This window comes from Notolabrus celidotus, chromosome 3 (assembly GCF_009762535.1).
Source record: "Notolabrus celidotus isolate fNotCel1 chromosome 3, fNotCel1.pri, whole genome shotgun sequence".
In the NCBI taxonomy this organism is placed as follows: Eukaryota; Metazoa; Chordata; class Actinopteri; order Labriformes; family Labridae; genus Notolabrus; species Notolabrus celidotus.
The window spans coordinates 40,390,153-40,403,258 of record NC_048274.1 but is presented as its reverse complement, the minus strand read 5'-3'; the positions used below and the strand labels follow the sequence as shown (position 1 = coordinate 40,403,258).

Here is a 13,106-nt window from a genome sequence, read left to right as displayed (position 1 = left end):
TAATTGAATAACTGAACTAACAGAATTTTCCTGTATCAAAATAGAAATTCCAGTAGTTTAGTTTTCCAGTAATTTGAAGACATCTTCGATGAGACATTTATCCAACAAAATGGACATGATCTTTCGGCCCACATCAATGAAATGGTTTGTTGTACATCAAATATTTTGCATGGAAAAAAAGAAATCTAAGTTCAACACGATGGCCTGGATTGGAAAAAATCTGTTAGCACTTATCACTGAAAAGAATGACCCACACCTCATATAAATGTTGCTGTTACTCTAGAAATGACATGATTTCATTTCGAGGAGGTGATTAAGACATCACAAAAATCATTATGAGTATTTGCGTTTCGAAATAGGTATCAGGTGCCACCCTCCCACACACATTTCCCTCTCTCTGTCTCTCTGACGTCCCAGGAAGAACCGAAGAACGCAGCTTCTGGTTTCAGCTGCAGCTTCAGTGAAGCTCGCCAGAATGTTACCGGAAGTACGGGTAAGCTACCTTCAAACTAAAAGCGTGAAACGTGGACGTGCCTAAAATGTAAGCCTCTCTGAGTTGGGGGGTATGGTACTGAACATAGACACATATAAAGAGTAGACGCCGCATCGGCCGCTACTACCGATTGGCGCTGACGAGCCGTGGGGCCGCCATCTTGGTCCCATCACCCGCTCCACTGAGTGTAATATGTTTGGCAGGCGCAATTAAGTGTCAGCGCATTTAATCAATCATAACTCGCTGAATACTAAACTGATTTTCATGCATTATTATACCTGCAAATGTCATATATGTAGGTATGATACAGGGCACATGGTTCGGCGTATTTTAATATTCATAGTGGGCTTAACAGTAATAGAATATTCTGACATGTGATATATGATAGGTATTTTGACGCACAGTGCTCTGGCATCTTGAAGTCTCTGCTGCTTCAATTTACGTTTACAGGTAGGATCATGGGTAGGATGACCGGACCAAGATGGCGGCCGTATTTCTTGGACCCAAGCAGCCTATGCGGCATCTAATCTTTATATGTCTATGGTACTGAATTCCCAAGCAGCATTTAAAAAAGTGTTTTACTCTATTTTACCATTGTGATAAATTAATTTCAGTTGTTTTCTTGAGTTGTTAACCTTAAGTCAGATGATCAGAGCTATATCTCCAAGGAAAAATGGGTTGACCACCATTTTTTCAGAGGAAAGAATGACAAAGAAGCAGTCAAAAGCAGACATCCAACATAAAGCAGTAGCCTACATAAATAATTAAGTCAAACTGGTATTCTGATAGGTCAAACACATAGACTGTATAAAATATGGACGTAGTATATGTGATGTCACCCATCTGTTTCTGAAACGCTGTTTTGAGGCCAGTCGGCAGCGGCAGCCATATTGCTGCTGTTCAGCGATTGTGACATACAGAGGCGGGGTTTGAGCCTCCTAGCCAACAGCTACAGCATTCCCGCCTGTCAATCAAGTCAGCTGTGCCTCTCATTGGAAGATCTGTAATCTCAATATCTTCAAAATTGCCCCGCACAGTGTGTGCCGATTGAGGAATGAGCTATCCAGACTACACTGGTCTTTTGAACCAGGCTGTAAACATGTTTATTTCTGCTGTAAAGATCAGCTTCTTTGAATTGGTGTGTATGTGGTTTCCGGTGACTCCGGAGCACTTCCGCATTGGACTCGTATCTTTGACCGGAGGTTGCGGCTTTATTTTGAAGGGGAAAAACCGGATGCTCTAATTGTGACAGGCAGAATTAGTAACCGTGTCCTGCCTCCATCCACACCGAAAACACTCAGGTGAAGGCTCCAGATACTACACAAACATTTGGTCTACGGGTAATTGCAAGGTGATGATTGTTTATGATTCCAATACAATGATTTTATTTAATCCACCACTGCCACGCTGAGCATGTAGCGTTAGCATTCAGTGTTGTGTTTGTACTGAAGTAAAGTTCAGTGTTAGACAGCAGGTTAGCCAACAGCTAGCCGTTAGCACAGGATTAGCTAACAATAGCTAACCAATGCTAGCGGATTGCTTTACACTTCAGAAGTAAACTCGCGTTTAACCTTTAATATTGAAGGCCAACCCGACATGTCTGAATACATATCCTGCTATAGGAGATGTTAGCGGCAGGTTGGTGAAAGGATCACTCTGCTGAACGTTTAGCTAAGGAGCTAACATGACTATGAACCGCACGCGCCGTTCCGTACTGAGTCTGGGACGTCACACCGGACCCCCTTCATGATCTTCAGGGTTTAGGGTTAATGTGTGGTTCTGCGGGACCACGTTCCTAATAGCGCCCTAAGTTAGCCGTTATTTGGTGTAGATTAATGCTTCTTTCATTTCGGCTGGGGTGTTGGAAACCTCGTAGTTGGAATCTCTGTATTTTGATGACTTTTTGAAGTTTAGTGTTAGCTACCTGCGACTGACGTCACCAGAGATCAACAGATCACCTGGTCCAGTAACGTTTAAACAGCCTCCGGTATGGACCACTTACAAGCTCTGCGCACTGAAGGGACAGAACTCAACAATCCTGTTCGTGATCTCAGAGGAGAGGGTTAAAGTTCAGCGATCAACACGTGAAGTTAGCTATCGTCCCCCATGGAGAACATATACAGCATGGAGAACATGTACAGCATGGAGAACATGTACAGCATGGAGAACACGTACAGCATGGAGAACATGTACAGCATGGAGAACATGTACAGCATGGAGAACATGTACAGCATGGAGAACACGTACAGCATGGAGAACATGTACAGCATGGAGAACATGTACAGCATGGAGAACATGTACAGCATGGAGAACCTGTACAGCTTGGAGAACCTGTACAGCATGGAGAACATGTAGAACATGGAGAGCTTGTTGTTGGTGACAGATACAGGAAAGTGTTGTGAAGTTAGCTCGCTCTGCTGTCTGTCCAGTTCATGTTCTTGGTAAACAGCAGTTATATCTTTCTTTCAGTGTGATTCATATTCACGTGGGTAAAGTCTGATCCTTTAGATTTGCTTGTTGTTGGCCCGACTGTAAAGAATAACGGTAAACGGAAGGAGTGGAAGGAGATTTATGCCTTTCAAAAAACAAAGTAATGTGCTGCTTGTAAAATCTGTTAGTTCTGTTTTAAACTTCTTAACAGTTAAATACATTTAGCACATTTATTTTAGTCGCTGAATTAGACTCTGCTATTGAACTTTGACTTAGTAAGACAAAGTTTAGACTATATGTTCTTGACACCTGAGCAGACTGATTTTCAGTGTTCTGGTGTTTCAGACAAAGTGAATTTCATGATGTCATGTCAGAGCCTTATTGACGCCTGAAAGTTCACCCACACTGTTTCAGCAATCAGCTGCTTTCTGTTCCAGAGCTTTGCAGACACAATCTGACGCCACTGACTGTTTTTGCTTTCTAATTGAAGGCTATGTTGAATGAAATAACACTCTAATTTATGTTTTTCTTTTTCCATTTCTCTGAAGTGAATGATTAGGACCAATGGAGACTGAAGGAGTTTGTGAGATTGATGTGGCTACCAGGAGAATAGTCGGAGGCAGCGATTCTCCCCCAGACCTGGACAGTCCATGTCAGGTAAAACCTTTGGCTGTTTTTGAAACTGCCTACTATACTAGCAGTACGTACTGATTTGGTCTAAATTCAGTATGTAGTAAGTAAACAAGAGCAAAACCTGCAGTATGCCAAAACTACCTGGATGTCTACTGATTCGGGAAAATTTCCCAGTCTGCATCGGACCAGTCTGCCTAAAGTACTGTTTCCCGCAATGCACAGCGCTAACATGCCTCTTCTTCTTTTTTCTTCTTTTTTTGACGGGGAGAAACTCAGTTTTTAGGTGTTGTGAAAATGATTAAATTCCATATAAACCACTTCTTAAAGCTGGGGTTGGTAGTCAGATTTAGATCCACTTTTTGTTATACTGGTTAAAATGATGAAACGGCATGTATGCTTCTCCCATGAAACCCCCACCAAGGGTACGAATACAAAAACTGATCAGAAATTCTAATTAAACAATATTATGAATCAGAGACGACAGGTCCATACCTGGGATTTCTGGATACTATACAGCTTTCTGCTGGGTGCACACAAAAGATAGAGGTGAAGGTATCAAGCCATACGGACAAGTTCTGCCGGATCCATGTCCGGTCCGTCTCTGATCCGCCAAGGAACCGGATCTGATAGGTTTCTATTCTAGTCAGTGTGTTAACTTCCACTGGATCCGCTCCGTTGCATTCCGGCTGCCTCTCTGATCTGGCAGGTCGAAGCCCTCCGGATCAGATACACAAGACTTCTATTTTTGCCGGATGCCGGAGCACGACGCATCAATCTCAACAGAGCTGATGGAGCGGGACAGGAAGTCAGGTTTCACCAAAACAAAATGAAAACATCCGGTTAATTTTCAGAATAAAACACTCTGTGTTATCACCAGATCGTATTTCACTTAACTACAACAACAAACCAAAGTCATGATGAGCGGAGCCAGGCCTGGAGTCAACAGGTCAGAGGTTTTCAGAGGACCAGAAAGACAACATGGATGAGGAGAGCAGGAGGAGAATCCTTGATTCAGTAATTAATGCGGGAGAACCTCGGTCACATGACTCCAGCTGTCCAGAGGTCCTGCTCCGTGCTGCGTTCTGAAAACACAACCAGTGGGTGTTGACGGATGAGACGGCACGGAGCCGGACCGCAGCGGACCAGAGATGGACTGGACAAGGATGTGGTGGAAGTCAGATGTTAGTACGAGTTAAAAATATTCAGCCTTTTGCTCAGGCCAGTAAGGAAAGTGAAGTATAGGATCATAGTGTATAACATTTCCCTACAGCAGCAGCTGCTTTGAGGAGTGTGATGCAAGCAAGGCACTAAAGTCCAAGCTCCTTTAATACAGCTGGTTTTTGAAATGGCGGCTTTGTCATCATTTGGATTTATGTTGTCATCAGGAGGAGGTTGCAGAGTTTGATTTGGGGTTGTGCTGTGCTGAGGAGGAGAGGGGTGAGACACCCGGCAGAGAGGACAGTCCTAGCGACCTTGGGGAGGCAGAGCTTGACCCTGGAGGAGACCCCAAGACGGGAGAAGACCCGGCTTTTGGTAGGAACACTACAGTGAACTTCACATGCCCACAGAGATAGGCTCTTTGTTCCAAATGTGATGAAAATTGTACAAGTTGGTCTCATACTTTACGGGGCACCAAGACATACTTTCAACACCTGTCTCACTGTGTTTAACCAGCTGTTAAAAGATGATGAATCCTGTAGTGCTATGAATTCCATGGTTCAAGACTTCCATAGTTCTTGAACTTTAGGCCATTGTACAAATCTTTATTAAAACATTTATACATTTTAAACAACAAATTATACTGTGACAGAATGAGGAAAATGAGTGACTAGGAAGGATGTAACTGTGCACAAATACATTTAAATGTGGATGAAGCTAGGTTTTTTTCATTCAATTAAATAAGGATGAATAGATAAAAGAAATAAGAAGGAAAAAAATGCCTGCCATATTTTTTGAATTTTGATGTCAACTTTTATGGTGTAACAACAACATCCAAGGTAGCCATATTTTTTGTTTCTGCAGCTATCATGACAGTAGTTCTGCAGTAAGCCAGAATGAGATTTGCGATGAGTCTCCTCCTCTCAGACTGCCACTTCATTTAGATAATCTCCAACCAACAACCAGTGTCGACTGCTTCAAATGAACTGACAGCAGAGGGTTAAAGAAATGTCTGCCATTGCTGTTCCCCTGAGGGAAACTCTTCACATTCACTGTTCTTCTTTCTCTCCTGGTCTTCTTTCAGGGAAGGAGGTTGTTCTTTTGATGAAGGCTCTGAACTCGCTGGCCACACCTGAAGAGAAACTGGCTGCTTTGTGCAAGAAATACGCTGACCTGGTGAGCTGAACATGTGAACACATGAACATGAGATTATCTGACTTGACCTTTAAATTGATCAACTCATCTCAGATTCTTTCAGTGATAAGGCAGGTTTCAGAATCAGAAATACTTTATTTATCCCGAGGAGTTCAGTCCTTTATAGTTGCTCTCTACACAATAAGTTATACAAATACAATAATAAGCAGGATTGCTTGAATCAATATTGAATTGGGGAAAAAAAAGATTGCAATGCATTGAATAATATTTTTTTTACTCAGCCCTAGTGTCCATGATCAGCTGCTCATGACATGTCCTTCCCTAATGAACATAGTGTTGCTTTTATAATCAAGCCAGGTACCAAGTTGAAGTTTAATAATTGAACCTTACCATGTGTTCAGTTGGAGGAGAGCCGCTGCATGCAGAAGCGTCTGAAAGCCCTGCAGAAGAAGCAGTCTCAGATTGTGAAGGAGAAGATCCACCTGCAGGGGGAGCACAGCAAGGCTATTCTGGCTCGTAGCAAGCTGGAGAGTCTCTGTAGGGAGCTGCAGAGACACAACAAGACATTGAAGGTACACCATACCCCACTACAGCTTGGTTTGATTGTCATTTTCATCTGCTAACTTGGCTTCACAGTAACAAGCAGCCTTTGCTCTGTCACAGGGCAAAAACACAATCTTTATTTTAGTATCATAGAGCACCAGTAGTGGTTTGTGATATGATTGTATCATATTCCACTCATTTCCACTCTTACTACCTGACAGGAGGAAAATGCCCAGCGGTCAAGGGAGTATGAGGAGCAGCGGAAGGAGGCCATGCTGCACTTCCAAATGACCCTGAGTGATATTGAAGTGCAGATGGAACAGCACAGCTCCCACAACACCAAGCTGAGGCAGGAGAACATGGAGCTGGCAGAGAAGCTCAAAAAGCTCATCGAGCAGTATGAGCGCAGAGAGGAGGTATGAACCCTGACTGGCTCCTCCTCCCTTTACTTGACAAGTCAACTTTAGCCTTCCTGTTAGGGCTAGCTATAGCAACAGTAGAAAAAGATACAGGAAGGTAAAAGATGTGATTTTAAGATTGAATGTTGATGAAAAACGTGGAACGTTTTCACAGTTGTAACTTGAGATGGGTCTTGGCTGAGAGACAAAAAGGGAGCTCTTTTATTTTGTTCACTCTTGGGAAGATTTTTCGTTAATATATATATTGACTTGGTCCTGTATCGGTCCAGCCTTGCCTTGCTCTTGATCCCTAAATGTCTTGGGCTGTTTTCAAACCTTCTACTATATTAGCAGTACGTACTGATTTGGCCAAAATTCAGTATGTAGTATGTGAACAAGAGCAAAATCTGCAGTATGCCAAAACTCCCCGGATGTCTACTGATTCGGGGAAATTTCTCAGTATGCATTGGACCAGTCTGCCTCGTGTACTGTTTCCCACAATGCACAGCACTAGTTCCGATTTTTCTTCTTATTTGAAGGGGGAACTCAGTTTTTAGGTGCTGTAAAAATTATTAAATTCCATATAAACCAAATGAATGATAAAATATAATAATTAATAACTTTAAATAATAAGTGGATGATAAAGTAGCAGTTTCTCTATCAGCTCGGTAATTGGAAATCCAACGAGGCCCAACATCCTGCAGAACAGAACCTACAGAACAGTCATACTACATACATACTACCTTCCAACTGAGTGTGTAGTATGCATTATGTACTGCATACTACATTTGTAGATAGTATGTAACAGGCCGTTTCAAAAACAGCCCTGGTCTGGTTTATTGTGGTCTTGACTCCAACACAAGCTGCTACAGATATAAATGACTAAAAAGTGCCCAGCAATAAGAATTAGCAGTGTAATCCGGCTTAAATACAAATAAATGTCATGCTGGAATTAGCTGGTGTGCTGTCACATGAGTTTCCCAACCCATGTGTCTCTGTTTTGCAGCATATAGACAAGGTGTTCAAGCACAAGGAGCTGCAGCAGCAGCTGATGGATGCCAAGCTGCAGAGAATCACTGAGATGATGAAGGAAGTAGAGGACAAGCAGCAAAGAGAGAGAGACTTTGTGAGTACACCCTTGTCTTTTGTTTCACAGACTATTTATCTGCTCTCTGTTTTTAGATTACAATTACTGGCCTCCCCTTCTCACCTCTCTGTGTTGTTCCTGCAGCTTCTGAAGGATGCTACGGAGTCCAGACACAAGTGTGAGCTGATGAAGGAGCAAGAAACGCAGCTCAAGCAACAGGTGGATTATCCCATGCTGTACACACACAAACATAACGAACACCTCAGTGGATCACCAACACATTCATGGCCACAATGCAGACAGAAACACTGCACTTCCTTATCTTTAATAAATTGTAGAAACCTTTTGCTTACAACTGAGAGGTTTGAAAATGACGTCTGGCTGCTCTTGTCTCTCTCAGCTCTCTCTGTACATGGACAAGTTTGAGGAGTTTCAGAGCACTCTGGCCAAAAGCAACGAGGTCTTCACCACTTTCAGACAAGAGATGGAGAAGGTAAGGGCAGGACATGGCTCATATCTGTCTGTTATTAAGTTACAACACTTGTTTCCTTGCCAGCTGTTTACTAGCTTGACTTCATCTTCAGATGACCAAGAAGATCAAGAAGCTGGAGAAGGAAACAACACAATGGAGGACCAAATGGGAGAGTAACAACCAGGCCCTGCTGCAGATGGCTGAGGAGGTAACTTTTACTATTCACACTCATGAGGGCTGTGACAGAAGCAAAGCAAACGACTACCCTGAGCTCAACCTTTGACATGTGGCTCAAAAAATGAAGTTAATCAATGAATCAGACTTTATTTGTGAAGCGCTTTTCATAAGATGATATTGTAACACAAAGTGCTGTACATAAAAATAATAAAAATAGAATACATTGAAAAAAATAATAATAATTAGAAGACCCCCCCAGTCCCCACCCAAACCAAGCCCGACCCCAAACCCACCTCACAATCCATACGTAAGGTTAGGAACATGATATATGCAATAATAGTAATAATAATAATAATAATAATAATAATAATAATAATAATAATAATAATAATAAAATAAATAACTAATGAAAAATGAAAAAAGTTGCTGAACGAACTGAGGAAATGCAGTCATGACATGAGTTTAAATAATATGATATGAGGTAAAATAAGTTAGAACCCAACACAGGAAATGATACTCACCAAAATAAAATAAATTACCAAGACAAAATAAAACACTAAAAGATTAAGCCAGTAAAAGAAACTAAGATGCTACATTAAAAGTAAATACAGTAAAATAAAACAGAATAAATGATTTAAATGCTGAGAGGTCATCTGAGAAAATCACAAGATAAGATCAAATTAATAATGAAGTAAAACATGAAATAATACACAATAAATAAAAAATCTAAATTAACTGAATAAAAAAATGTGTATATTAATTAATAATAAAAAGAATAAGAACAATTGATTTTAGTTGTATAGCACTTATCAAAACAGATGTTACAAAGTGCTTTACATCATAAAAACCTAACAATAATCAACAAAGCATTGAAGGGAGACATATTGAACTATCAAGACAATGTAAGAGGAACAACTTAAAGGAACAGCTGAGTAAAAGAGGAACTACTTTAAACAATTAAAACAATAACAAATCAGTGAAACAAATAAAAACATGGAGTGAATAAAAGAAAACCATGAATCAAAGTAGATTAAAAATAAATGTAGCATCATGGATCAAACATTATATTACAAGACGGGTTAGATAAAAATATGTAAGAAGACAGTATGTACTTAATAAAAGTGACTCAAATTTGAACCAGATAATAAAAACATAAAGTAAGATGGAATAAAACTATTAAAAGAATAAGACTCAGTTAAAATACTAAAACAGTAGGTCTTGTTTATGCCTCGTGCAGCCCTCAGATCCAGGTAGGGTGTTCCACAGACGGGGCCATAATGGTAAAACGCTGCCTCACTAAAGACAGCATGTTATGTTTGCAGCTGCTGCTCATAGTATGTTTATACTGCTGCAGAGTCTTCCTGTTTATGTAGATGCAAAACAAAATCTCAATCTGCCCTTCATCACTTTTACAAACACTAACAGTGACTGGGAGCTGTCCAAACATTCAGGATTGCTGGATGTGAATGAGAGCTCTGACAGCAATGCTCATGAAACATTGTGCTCTGTTTAGAAAACCCTGCGTGATGGCCACTTCAAGGCTCTGCAGGGGAAGCTGGAGCTGCTGGAGCGGCTGTGCAGAGCCCTGCAGAAGGAGAGGAACGACCTCAATAACCGGCTCAGCCTCCTCCAGGAGCAGGGAGACAAAGGGACCACAGCAGCTCCTGAAGCCCCACCACGGGAGCATCCAGCACGGGAGGAAGACGAGGATGAGGAGGAAGATGAAAATGAGGAGGGCTTGGCGCAGGACAACGGGCTGGAGGCGGAGAGCATCCACGAATCTCCTAGACCACCTGAACTGGACCCAACACCAGCTGCTACTGACGAAACCACTACTGCTCCAAGTGCACCACCCAGCCAGCCTGCAGAAACACCACCCACACAACAGGACTGAGAAAGTCCGAGCGAGGGCTCCACACACCTCCAGCCTAGTTCCACAACTAGCCAGAAAAATAGTCTTTGATGGAGGTAGAGATTTTTTCCTTTTTTCATTTGAGACTTGTCTCTCTGGGTCTTTCCATGTAACCTGAACCCATAAGTCTCTGTGCGATAGCTAAAGAAGAATGTAATACTTGTATCCAAGACCTATTCTAAAACTTTGCCCACATTTACATTGGTTGTTCTAATTGGCTTTACGGTGAGCACTTTGTACTTCTGGTTTCTATTTTAACTATTTTCATAAGGGAATTCCATGCAGTCAAATCGGCTTTTAGTTTTTCTCTTCACGTGGTCTGCCCCCCTCTATTGTGTTTGTCTTGAGAGTTAGTTTGATACATTCACAGTGGCTATACTCATGCATATTGTCCCAGGTCACTTTGAATTAGTGCAGCCTTACAGCCTGACTGTGATCTCAAGAGCTGGAGAAGGAGAGGAGATGTTCTGTCGCTCCTGGGGCTCATTTGATCTGTTTTCACACCATGTCATGCCGTTTGTTGACTCTCAGACAGTGATAAGAACTGACTTGGCTACATGCCAACATTGGCCTGAAACATAGGCTCAACAAACCTCCTGGCTTGCTAATTGCATGTTAGCAAGCTAGCTATTATGTCTGTAGATGGTATCTGAGGAAAGTGTAATATTCTGTCTAAAATAATGAAGTCCAAAATCTCCATCAGACTGTCACTGCCTGGTTTCTACTTCTGCGTTGAATCCTAGGTCTGCGTAGCCCCCGTACCTACACAGAGGCCTCTGCACGTAGCTGACAGGCACCTCCTCCAGAATGATAACTGCGCGTCAAAACGACGCGGACCGCAAGCACTGTGATTGGTCCGCTCGTCCGCATTGTATTACCCGCATTTATAGCACTTCGGGATCCCCACACATCGGCCGTGTATTTCATGTCCTCGGACGTGTCCTCTCTATTCTTCCCTCCAATCATTGCTGTGTGATAAACAGCAACATGTATCCGCTATGAAGGAACAGAATCTGCTCTGAATTGATGTGAGGAAGTAAAGCGAGAACGTAGTGGGGGCGGAAACCGGCGACCTGACTATCAGAGGGACCACACTGCCCTCCAGCATTTCGGCAGAGTATTGTTGCGAGACATGGACTCATCGGCCCAGAAGTATGTGGTGCTCACGTCCGTGGTAGAAGTATAAACCAGGCAGTTTAATGACTGTCACTAGCAGGCACAGGCCTACCTGCAAACACCCCATGAACAGGAAACCTTTGGTGCATTCAGGATACAATGCAAACTGAAGCCAGAGGATTTAGTGTAACCTGGTCCATCACTAGTGATTGACATTGTTGGCAGTCCTCTTAGATCAGTCAATATGATGAGTGCTGAGTTCAAAGGTTATCAAAGGCACCAGAGCTGCTTTCCTTCTGCTGTACTCCAGTTCTCATTGGTCCAGCCATGTATCATTTTGAATGTGCACTTGATTTAAATTTTCATCTCACAATCCGTTTCGTCTTCAATAAAGAGTCATTAAATTTCTGAGGTTGACAAGGTTAGCAGAGAAAAGCTGAGGTAGGGAGCATCAGAAAACCAGAGCCAGGCATCAGAACAGGAAGAAAAGCGAATGTGATGAGCTGTTTGAATGAGTAATGATGTTATAGTCTCCATCAGCAGGAGCTTCGGTCACTGATCAAGAGGAAACCATCAGACCAACAGAACTGATCAAGTGAATACAGGACATTTACTTCGATCCAGATCTGGATCCTTTTTCACATGGTGTGATTGTTCCACTCTGTCTTCTCAAACACTCATATCTTCTCTTCTCATTCGGTTGTTCTTATTTGAGGCGTCTTTGACTTGCTCCTTCTCTCATCCAGCTCATAATGCAGCTATTGCTCTGCTGAAGGCTAAATATGATGATCACTGCGCTTAACGTTCGATACCATCTCCCTAAATTGCTGCTTCAGCCTTCTTATTGGGATTCCCCGAGTTGTGTTGCTTTAATAACAAGACTGATCCAAGACCATCATCTTGCTGTCTTTTTCCCTCCTCTGAGATCCAACATTGCTCCCCAAAGTGGAGTGAAAGAGAAGGAGCATGCTCCTGCAGCAGTGTACCTGCTGGCTCACCAGGCTGTAGCTGTTCTTTTGAACCCATAGTTTCTTCAGATGTTTCTTTTCAAGTTGGTATGTACACCCAGCAGCTGCCTGGGACTAGTCATCAGTCTGATTTGATGAAACTTCTCCTGTTCTAAAATTCTCCAACATTAGTTCACATTGCTTCGATTCAGAAGAAGTGGATGAGAACCTGTACAGGGTCAGGTGCTGTGTGCATTATTTACTTTAAAGAGGAGCGCTCCCACCCTGAAGCTGAGGGAAGACACTTCAGCATCTGTTCCTCTTTCTTTGGCGTTGCCCCAGATTGACTCTCAGGTAATGTCAGAATCTACCTCTGCAGGAGAGACTAACTGTGAAAGAAGACGCACGAGTCACCATAGCTTTGGAGAGCTTTATTTTTACTAAAAAACAACAAAAACAGATGAGCCCACAACCCCTCTTTGATTGTACAATGTTCTTAAAGTCCTGTCTTGCTTTTCAATAAACATTTTGTAGAATTTGCAAACACTGTAGTTTACTTCCTTGTCTCACTCAATTATTGGGTCT

General features: G+C 42.2%; 1 protein-coding gene across 2 annotated transcripts; it reads left to right on the top strand.

Annotated features, from left to right (window-relative positions):
* Nucleotides 1–1,698: 1,698 nt before the first annotated feature.
* On the top strand, nucleotides 1,699–13,065 carry txlng (taxilin gamma). 2 transcript variants are annotated; one of them, XM_034680058.1, is made up of 11 exons: nucleotides 1,699–1,794; nucleotides 3,472–3,580; nucleotides 4,942–5,089; nucleotides 5,799–5,890; nucleotides 6,271–6,441; nucleotides 6,634–6,828; nucleotides 7,817–7,936; nucleotides 8,042–8,116; nucleotides 8,298–8,390; nucleotides 8,482–8,577; nucleotides 10,060–13,065. In XM_034680058.1, exons 2-11 carry the CDS (start codon nucleotides 3,488–3,490, stop codon nucleotides 10,438–10,440), a joined length of 1,464 nt encoding a protein of 487 aa, XP_034535949.1. In that variant the 5' UTR covers nucleotides 1,699–1,794; nucleotides 3,472–3,487; the 3' UTR covers nucleotides 10,441–13,065. The 2 variants fall into 2 exon arrangements, with proteins under 2 accessions (XP_034535949.1, XP_034535948.1); XM_034680057.1 differs by having other exon boundaries at nucleotides 1,717–1,844.
* Nucleotides 13,066–13,106: the final 41 nt, after the last annotated feature.

What these genes read in the sequence shown, in the direction of transcription:
- txlng (XM_034680058.1), top strand. Translation starts at nt 3,488, where the DNA reads ATGGAGACTGAAGGAGTTTGTGAGATTGATGTGGCTACCAGGAGAATA. An exon ending in AAACGCAGCTCAAGCAACAG is followed by an intron (nt 8,117 to 8,297) that starts GTGGATTATCCC and finishes TGTCTCTCTCAG; the next exon opens with CTCTCTCTGTACATGGACAA. An exon ending in TGCTGCAGATGGCTGAGGAG is followed by an intron (nt 8,578 to 10,059) that starts GTAACTTTTACT and finishes TGCTCTGTTTAG; the next exon opens with AAAACCCTGCGTGATGGCCA.